Raw genomic sequence first — 10,777 nt, 5'->3', positions numbered from 1 at the left:
CGGGGGGCAAATGCAAGGACTGATCGGGTATGAAGTCGTGCGAGCGGGGTATCGCGGACCATCGGGAGTTTTACGAACGAATTTGCCAAGCTAGGTTAGGTTTGTTAGAGTAAAGTGTATATTAGTAGGTTTGCAAGCCCTTGTAGCCAACGTCGCTCTTCTTGTGGTGATATATGAGTGACTGATATCAGAGATGCTAACATATCACCAAGTGAAAAGAAATAGACAAAATATCGTCCAATGGCGGCGGAGTTCCCACAGCTCTTATCACTATTCCCAAAATCTAGTTTGTAGAGGTTTGGAATTTGTACGGTGTTGCATAAGTAGGTATGATTCTAGAATTAAAATAATTTACTATGAAAAAGAAGAATTCTTTATTGCACGCAAAAATACAAATGAAAATTTGAAATTACCATATTTTTCCAATACGATTCGACGCTGTAAACAACTTTTATGTAAGTATGTCATTTAGTTTTAATTTTTAAAATAATGTGTTTTATGTTATTTTTTTGTTTAGGAATTCAGTGGTTAATGAAAGATTTTTTTTATAATTAATTTTATTTATTATCTATTTCCTATCAATCGGCATAGTACAGAGTTGAAAGAATAAAATGTTATCTGATTTTTATTCACATATAAATCGCACAGAGAAGAAATATATTTCCCATTCAAATTAAAATTGAATGGATAAAAATGAAAGAAAACCAAGTGGAAAACATTGATATTATTAAGTATACTTTTGTAGTATAAAATTAAAAAAGTTGTCAAGATAGGCTCAATATTTTTTATTGTATTGCTGCTTCTAATAACATTTTTTTAAGATTTATTTTTCAGATTTTCTTTAAATTATTTTTTATTTCTACGTTATTTTCTTCCATTTTCACATTTTTAATTTACATCCTCTTAGAAATCATAAATTAGCATCAGGAGATTAGAATTTTCTCTCATTATAATATTGCATACAAGTTCAACTTTGGATATATAATAGTATAACTTATCATATAATTATGTATATCAATAATATATGTAGCAATATATAATGGCACGAGACCACACGCAACATACCACAGTCAACATGTCAATTATTGAATTCTACGCAAAAGTAGGAAAATTTTAAAATTGTAACTAAAGTGAGTGAAAAGGAGAGACTTTTGACTCACTTTAGTAAAAACAGTGGAAAAGAAAAATCAGACACTAACTTTCTTTTTTACAGTGACTATTGTACCCTATATTTTTTAGCTTTAAAATATAAATACGAATCTATGTTTTTTGATAATGCTTGCCTCAAAATCAGCTGGCCTATTCACAATTTTGGTATTTTTATCTATCTACTGTTATAAATATCAAATCAATCGAGAAATGTCATCTACTGTATGATACCCAAGTAGGTACCGGATGACATTTGTTACATAATAATCTCAATTTCGTTAATGTTTGCAAATATTTGACCATCACATGGACTGTGGCAGTTTGACGCAATATTCCCGTATATAACACACCGTTCGCACATTTCTTCAATATAAAAGTTCTTCATTCGCCAAAGTTTACTCTCCTCATACCTCCGCATTACATCTATGCGAATTGCCAGGAAAGCCTTAATTATAAACGAGCTTCGATTGCGTGAAATGACAACCCTAAATAATTGGACTATTCGTGTCCAATTGTTACTCAAACTAACTTACTGTACTAGATTCAATTTCATTAAATTATAATCCTCTATTCCATTTCGAGGATTTTCTTAGCCTACGCAAATCATGGTGAGAAGCATAACACTGTTACTGTCAGAAGTTTAAAATAAAAAAAGACTTGATTGCAATATTTTAATTAAGAATGGTCTGAATTTTAAAAATCTAATCCATTAGCGGGGTAAACAGGTAAGTAATATGAATTAGTATTATCTGCTCATTTTTAAACAATTATAAATATTCATATACCACTTTCTGGCAACCCTAACAAATTGTATGGATGGAAGTTGTATTCATTTATTACTTGTAAAGCGGACTGACAGTTCACATCATTGCTTGTGAAGCGACATGTATAGTGATGATTTGTGTAACTGAAAACTCAATACATATTCAAATAATTTCATTTCACTCAAAAGAAGCTCAAAAACGTTCATATATTTTTTTTGCATTTTTTTAATTTTATTTTTTATCTACAACTTACATAGGTACATAGTTATAATACTTAACGAAACGTGTGGATTCCGATGTTGGTGGGTAAGTCTTTGTATCTAAGTTCAACACGCTTTTCAATAAAACCTTAGTGCAGATTCAGAAATGCAACTCCTACAGCCTTCAGTCACCGCCCGTCTAACTATAGAAATTAATTAAAATGGAATTACTTTTTAGACTGGAACTATTTTCAGTAATATATTATCTAAAAATGAAGTTACAAACAAGATAAAATGTGTGTGCTAACTCGATTGTAGGTACAAAAATATAACACTAAACTTGACAGCACTAAAATATTCACATCCTTTTCACATTGTACTTACCCCATACGAAAAATAGTGATACTGATAGGAGTTGTCAAATGTGGAGGTGGCACTTTTTCCAGCGGCACTGTCAAAATTCATCCAAATTATATTTTCATTTGTATGAACTCGTCAGGGCTGTCACTTACGATGTTATCAAAAAACTGAAAAATTCGACTCGACTCCTACAGCTTTCTCAACCATTCGCCGCATTTTTTCGACTACGTCTGGATATAGTCGACAAAATGCAATTCAATTCGACAACCTATTAAGGACGCTAGGATTATATTGATATTTGGTGCCTAGTTCTATATCTCTGCCATTCCATGCATCACACAAAGGTAAAATGCACACTAGGTATGTCACACGATTAAAATTAACTCGTTTTTATAAATATGAAAGTTATCTAATAAATGTTGTAGGTATATTTCAATTATCTACAATACATGATTACCATTACGTAAACGAGTCTTGCATATCAATTAAATATAATAAAAAAATCAAGAATCATACATCGTCTTGTTGTATTTACACAGAATATAAAAAAATATGCTATAGATAGATGAAAAACTTTTCGTTAAAAAGTTCGTTTTATAATAATAAAGGCAAACTTAATAGTCCTCGGGCCCAGGAATAAAATATTTATTCAAACCACATTAATGAACAATTTTAGTAGAACGGTCATGAATTTTGTTCCTGTTCAACAAATTTCACAATTTCAGTCACCAAAACCTTCATCAACATATTTTTTTGTTGTTTATTATTTATTTCTCGTACCTACGTAGAGCGAGCAACGTACGTTAGTACCCGAGTAGGTACTAACGTACGTGTTGGTTTTTTGTTCTCACAAAAATCCTTCTAAAGTCTTTTCTACTTTCTGAAGACGGCTTGTGGCTCAAGATGTAATAGTAAGGAGTAAAAAGGAGGGTCAGCATTGAAAAACACATTATTAAATTATTATCTGCCTGTGACTACTAATCAACCGTTTTTTTTATAAACTGGTTTCGATGATATACGTCTCACTTTAAATAATTTAACTCTTTTTTCAGCTGTGTTGACGTTACACACTCAAAGACGTTAATGATGTCACCTTCCTACTACATCCAAAGGTAAACTGTCTTCCAGGAATAGAAGAACTACGCATGAAAAATTGGTTTTACATTTACAAAGTGTAAAGTGATTGATATATTAACGGTTATTCATATACAAGCACGTATGTGTTGATGTGCTTGTAAAAAAGAATTTAAATAATATAGCCTGATCAGAAATATAAAAATCAAGAAATTTAAACAGTCTGTGCTTAGTTTGTTAATAGAATTAGAACTCAGAGCCGTTTATTAAAAAAAAAACTGTTCCTTTATTTCCGCATCATGTCGAGATTTTATATTTTTGTTCACGCTATTTATATGCAAATATTCATATAGGTATATAAATATGGATCTTTACAGATTTTGATCTGAAGAAATAATTATACGGCTTGTTCATTAAGCTAAATGTTTTTTTTCCAAGTCACCATAGATTATTATGATGGTATGTCCATAGCGTACGTTCAACCGTACGGTACCGCCAATCGATGGTGACTTTTTTTGACGGAAATAAAACTACTTTTGGTATTTTTTAGCAAATGTACGCTGTTTAATGAGGTCTAAGTTCTTTGATACATTAAGTTATACATACATACAACAGTGAACCGATTAATTATATTATTATCATTTAGTAGCGTCGTCCGCGCAAATGGACATACCAGCATAATGAAACAGCGCGGCCGATCATCGTCAGACGACATGCGAAACACAGATATTAAAAAAAAAAACTAAAAAAAATATATATATACAAACGATAAATTTTGACAGGTTAGATAGACACATAAATTGACACATTTCACACTACAATACATTAAATAACAAGCAATTTCTTGTATTCAATGCAATTTCTTACTAAAAAGTGGAAATATTTTTTGGGAATTCATTTAAATGGGACTTAACATGCAATCATCACAACAAATTTTAACATTCCAAAACATATTTTAACATTTCATACAAAATTATCAAGTTTACATGAAAACTTTGTATGAATTCCGTCTCACAATGAAATGTAAAACATGTTAAAATATTGAATTATAACATTTCACTGAATTTTCGTTAAATAACATCGTATAAATAAAATTATAAGTTTTTTGCATACTTATAAAATCCATTATCAATCTCTAACCAAGTTAATTTTGTCATTCAAACAAACAATAACCTACTTTTTAAAGTCGGTTAAAAATATATAAAATCGTTGAACCGCATGCACGTCTGACGACGGTTGGGGGCAAGAACCTAAAAATTTGCGGTGACTTATGTTTATATTAACGACGTTCGCCCGCCCCAAGATGACATACACACAAACGCACCTTAGGGTTCATTTACACGAGCGGCAACTGTACCGACGACTGGCAGTCGACTGCAGTCAGCAACGTCTCGACGGCAGCTAACGGCAGTCGACTGCAATCGGCGACGTCTCGGCGGCAGCCAACGGCAGTCGACGGCAGAGTTGCCGCTAGTGTAAATGAACACTTACACTCTATAGTAGCGATTCACACAATGCCAGCACTCGGCTCATGTAAAACAATAGGGTAGTTGACTCATATCAAATTTAATATAAATTAACAATATTAATTTCGTGTAGTACATGGAATAAGGGGCCGAAATATATCGATATTAATTAATAAAAGTTATGGATTAAAAAACTCAATTTAAATATCACGTATTTTTTAAATTTTTCCAAACGTCAAAAACGCTGTCGTCCATTTTGTGACGTCACTAACACACTTGATGTACTAAACGTCGAACTAATTGATAACTAATATTTTTATCAAACGTTCCATTTGTATCGGATTTATTACAGTGACGTCATGACACAGTTGAAATATAGACTGTCATGGCCGACAGGCGTTTTAGCTCGTATTGTCAAAAACATATTTAAAAACTATTAAATTTTCATGTAATCACGTCTCAAAAAATATGAAAATAAAAATTCAGTCTATTTGAACTATAATGAACCATTAAAAAAAGGGTCAACTAGTCTATTGCTGACGTTATGTAAATGCTACAAAATATAAATTGGCGTAATACTAAACCAGCTCTGACGCGCCAGCGTTGGCCTGTTCATTTATCGGGTGAGGTCACAAGTGCCAATTGATCGAGTGTCAAATTTGACGTCACATAATCCGTCACGTCAGGGCGATGACTCGAAATCACTTAAGACGTCATCACGGACCAGCAACGACTCGTCAGCAACTGACGCAATGTAAACCCGCCCTAATGCACACACACACAGCCCACATTCGTTTTAGTACATTTTTGCGTACAATATATTATGACATTATGAAAGTACAAGGAATAAATGGTTATTTTTTGCGATTTTTCGGAAAGAACAGCAAATTAAAACAACTATATAACGTTCATTGTCATACGCCAAAAGTAACACTTACTTTCTATAATGCCGGCTCTGCACGACGTCCAACGGCAAGGCCAACGTTTGGAGCCGCCATATAATAAAATAAATTGCCTGAACTCCAATACACCGTAAACACGGACCTCTAAACAACCAGTGGCGTGCATAAGGTTGTCGATCAGTGTAAGCACTAGTAAGAAAAATTAACCAAACTGGGAAAATCTGCATTTAATAAGTATCTAGAGAAAAATCTCTTAGGGTATGCAAAGCTTTAATGCATGTATGAAGTGCACGCCACTGTAAACAACAAACACAGTATTTCAATGTGAATGATTGATTAACATGAAAGTCAAAATTTCTTCATTCAGTAAAAACATGTGTTCATTTTGAATGATGACTCGATCAAAATACAAATAAACACAAAATTAACACAGAAAATGCACATAGTACATTGATAATTTATTCGCAGCGTTAAAAAAATGGTTTTGATTTAAGTCTAACAAACACTCAATGTAATTTTATTATATATATATATTTTTCTTTTAAGATATTTCTAGTACTTAATACGATGGATATTTTTTTTTTCTTAAGTTTAACACCGAAGTAAAACTTTTAGATATTATTTTTATGTACGTAAAGTATTTCATTGAACAAACTGTTGTTTCCAATATTTTTACTAAATAAAAATAATAGTGATGTTCCAAATAATACCCCAAAATTAATATTCTGTATCCATTGACACATCACTAATTTTTGAAACTTAAAATACCTTACATTGCATATAAAATACAAGTAACATATTCCAAATCCAATATTATTCAATTCTCAATACTCTTAGTATTAAAATATATATATATGTACTTCAAAAGGAATATAAACAATTATATTAAAAGAATTCTGTATACTTTTTTAACATTTAACATATCTTTTATTCAGTATATGTGCAAATAAAATGTTTCATTAAAGTCTAAAATAAAATTAAATATCAAGACATCAAAGAAACGTCTTACATGACGCCTAAATTTCATGCAAAAAAAAAAATCACATACATACACACAATAGATGACAAAAATGACATATACAACCATTTTGTTGATTATTATTATTATTATCAATAGGTTATTTTAAGAAACAATCAACATCGAAGCATCACCGAGTTACTGTGATCTTGCCTTTACACACGACAAGTAAACATGTGAAGATAATAGCGCCTACGTCTGTATCGCATCCAGTGGCGTGCACAGGTGTTTGAACATGGTAAGCATGAAGGAGATATCCTAATGTTTGTCAAGGTTTATCGATTAGACAGATACCAGATATATCCATACTAATATTATAAATACGAAAATCTGTCTATTTTTTTCCTTATTCACAGCTTTTGCAGCAAAAGCAAAGCTTTTTCAGCACTCGCTGTGCCAATTTTGATGAATTTTAGTAAAGGGACAAGTTGAACAATGTAACAGAACATTGGTTACTTTTAAATCGTAAATATCCATGGTGCCAGCGGATTTGTGATAAAGAGAATTTCACACAATATATTTGAATTACTTGCCAATTTGAATCTTCACCAATTGAAACTTTATGATTTGAATGATGAAGTCAAACTTTAAACTTTTATAACCATCTTTTTTAAATTCAACCACAGAATAAAGAATAAATCCAGAATGAGTGTTTACAAGCAGCGTGCTGAAGCCGGCGATACTCATGAAAAAAAACGTTACGCGTCTTCTTGACATCCGCATATATACAAACTTTTTTCATGATTTGTATATCAAAATTTAACACTAACTATTACGTAAACAAATATAATAAAAAATAATTGCATTAATGATATACACGCGTAACTAGCAAATAGTAGGTGACTAAGAACAAAAAAGAACAACGATTTCGTCTTCAGTGTTACGTAAAACTGATCCGCATTGCATTAAACCTCAGACTAATCAGATATGGACCTGCCTCGCTGGACCTTTCTGTCAAAGTATATAATCAACGATCTTGTGCGATTACAAAATTTCTATAGAATCGATGTTTCCTAGTTGTAATCGTGTTCGCCGGTTAAAGAGATCCGTAAAAATACCTTTGTAGTTGAATGGCGTTTAAGACTTCTAGTTTAGTATTCTAGATGTATACCAAATCAAACTATGCACGTTTTCCTCAGAAAAGGACAATTTTGTTCCTGAATTTGGGTGCGATACTGGTACTTATGTAATTAGTCTAAACATCAAACGGATAGCAGTAGAATTTAGTATTCTTTGAATATAAAGTATTACAAGTGCGTCCACTGACCCGCATCGTACGGATCGCATCTATGTATATCCGTTCGATGCGATGCGTCGGATGCGTACGGTGCGGATGTGTGGACGCCTACCATAAGAATGTGGCCGTGTGTATGCGAACAGTAGTAAAGCGTGCGTCACACGGCAGCGATACACAGCGCCTTGTATGACACGGCGCGAGCGAGCGCCCGGCCTGCGGCGGAGGGGGAGCGGGGGCGGGCGGGCAGTGCGCGGGGACGACGCATCGACTGTTGGTGCGCCAACGCTGCTGTAAACAAACATACAATCAAATTATATAAATGGAAGATCCGTCAATTAAAGTCCTACTGTGGCCAAATGTATCCCGACCTATAGAATAAAGACCCATTGGGGCATGAAAGGCTGTCTTGGTACAGTAACAAAGTGCAAAAAACTACGATATCAATCAAAATAGGGTAGTCGACTCGTATGAAATTTAATATAAATATTAATTTTGTGTAGTACATGGAATAAGGATTCAAAATATATCAATATTAATTAATAAAAGTTAAGGAATTCTTATAAAACTTAATTTTTAAATTATATATTTTTTCAAATTTTTCAAATGTCACGAACGCTGTCACCATTTTGTGACGTCACAATGTTACTAGATTGTTTTTTGGAATAACGTGTCTTAATTTTACTATTTACTTTACCAGCTAGCAGTCGAATCATAACCCTCCGAGTCCCCAACATAGGGGCTGTTCAAGTATTACGTAAGCAGATTATTTACAATTATTTATGCCCCATCCCCTAGTCAGCAAAAATAAGCAAAGTAAAGACTCCCCTGCTCCCCTATTGAAAATCTTAAATAAATAAATTCTTTAATCTTTACTAATATTATGAAGAGGTAGTTTGTGGTGATGTAGGGGTAATATCTGAATCTACTGAACCGATTTTAAAAATTCATTTACCTCTAGAAAGCGTGTCACAGGCTATATTTTATCTGCGTATTCTCACTACGCGAGTGAAACCGCGGGGCCTTGGCTAGTTTATTATAGAATAAAAATTTCAATACTCACGTACAGTCTACATGAAGTAATCTGGCGTCCGCCGCGTGACGTGCGGCTCGCCGCGCCGCGGTGCCGGGTCGAACTGCAGGCTGGAAGGACACACCGCCGTTATAACAGCGTACCGGTACGCACTCACACCAACAGGTGACAACAATAATCATATATCCTTTACATCCACAGACAGAGACTCTTGGTCTCTGGATTATGATTTATTTTGATATAAATAAATCATTGTCATCACTTTGCGCTAATAATCATGTTTCGTGCATACATTATTATAATTATTATGATCTATACAACTTTTATGTTGCTCTGTAGATGAGTTAGTCTAACAAAATTCTCCTAACTTTAAAAATTTTTATACAAATTTAGTGATACTTACAATGAGTACTTAAGCGCATCATCCAATTCCATTATGGCAGCTTGGTTACCGCATCTGAAACAATACAAGCTCATTCATAAACTATTACAGCTATACAAATTCATCCAAGCTGGCTCAGTTTACCTGCATTGGGCCAGCGTGTTGGACTAGTGCTCGACAGTGAGCCGAATATGCTGGCCTATTTCCTATTTTGGTTTTTATTATCAACCTAACAAAATCATAACATCATCAACAACCTAACAAAGTCATCCACATACTATGATACTAATTACAAATGTCATCCGGTACTTACAGTGTGTATCATTTATGTAGATGACACTTTGTTGTCCACACACTTCAATAAGTTGATAATAAAGACCAAATTAGTGAATTAGGCCAATGGTTTGTCAACAATGATGACTATATAAATGTATTGCAAAGGTTTACAAATAATGAAGAGTGAAGTAGTATAGTGCGTGTTGCCAGTGATGACCTATGGATCCGAGACTTGGTCGCTAACTATGGGCCTCATAAGAAGGCTCAGAGTCACACAGCGGGCGATGGAACGAGCTATGTTAGGAGTATCTCTGCGTGATCGAATCAGAAATGAGGAGATCCGCAGAAGAACCAAAATCACCGACATAGCTCAACGAGTTGCGAAGCTGAGTGGCAATGGGCGGGGCACATAGTTCGAATAGCCGATGGACGTTGGGGTCCCAAAGTGCTGGAATGGCGACCCCGCACTAGTAAGTGCAGTGTTGGTCCCACCAGGTGAACTGTAGACATCAAGCGAGTCGCAGGGATTCGCTGGATGCAGGCGGCTCTGTATCGTGATGTTTGGAAGTCCCTACAAAAGGCCTATGTCCTGCAGTGGATGTCCATCGGCTGATATGATGGAGATGACGATGATGATGATAAAGTGGTACCTGTAGCAGTAGTTGGGCGCGGAGAAGATGGTGACGACGTTGCGGTCGTGGCACCAGTTGTAGCCCTCCATGACGAGCTGGTGCGCGCGCGACACGAGCGTCAGCCCGTTGCTGTGGTTGAACGTCTCCGAGATGTCCTGCCCGAACGTGTAGCCGGCGCCGCGCGGCGATATACCCCATCCGCCTCTGTACACACGCAAACACATCGGTGACACAGAGAAATTACACACAACCAAACAGTAATACATAGGTAAATAAATATACCCCAT

The 10,777-nt window shown here is 34.5% G+C and overlaps 1 protein-coding gene across 1 annotated transcript in view; it reads right to left on the bottom strand.

Moving 5' to 3' along the window:
- Positions 1-3,817: 3,817 nt before the first annotated feature.
- The window catches only part of LOC112044614 (serine/threonine-protein phosphatase 2A catalytic subunit beta isoform), a 33,310-nt gene continuing 26,350 nt past the window's right edge, over positions 3,818-10,777 (bottom strand). Inside the window, exons 4-7 of the mRNA XM_024080499.2 lie at positions 10,509-10,694; positions 9,604-9,657; positions 9,231-9,310; positions 3,818-8,458 (exon numbers count right to left, since the gene is read on the bottom strand). Of these exons, the coding sequence (XP_023936267.1) occupies positions 9,238-9,310; positions 9,604-9,657; positions 10,509-10,694 (313 nt within the window). The 3' untranslated portion in view covers positions 3,818-8,458; positions 9,231-9,237. The remainder of the gene's footprint in view (positions 8,459-9,230; positions 9,311-9,603; positions 9,658-10,508; positions 10,695-10,777) is intronic.

This window comes from Bicyclus anynana, chromosome 19, assembly GCF_947172395.1.
Source record: "Bicyclus anynana chromosome 19, ilBicAnyn1.1, whole genome shotgun sequence".
NCBI classification, from domain to species: domain Eukaryota; kingdom Metazoa; phylum Arthropoda; class Insecta; order Lepidoptera; family Nymphalidae; genus Bicyclus; species Bicyclus anynana.
The sequence above is the reverse complement of the archived record's forward strand: the minus strand, read 5'-3'. Positions and strand labels throughout refer to the sequence as shown.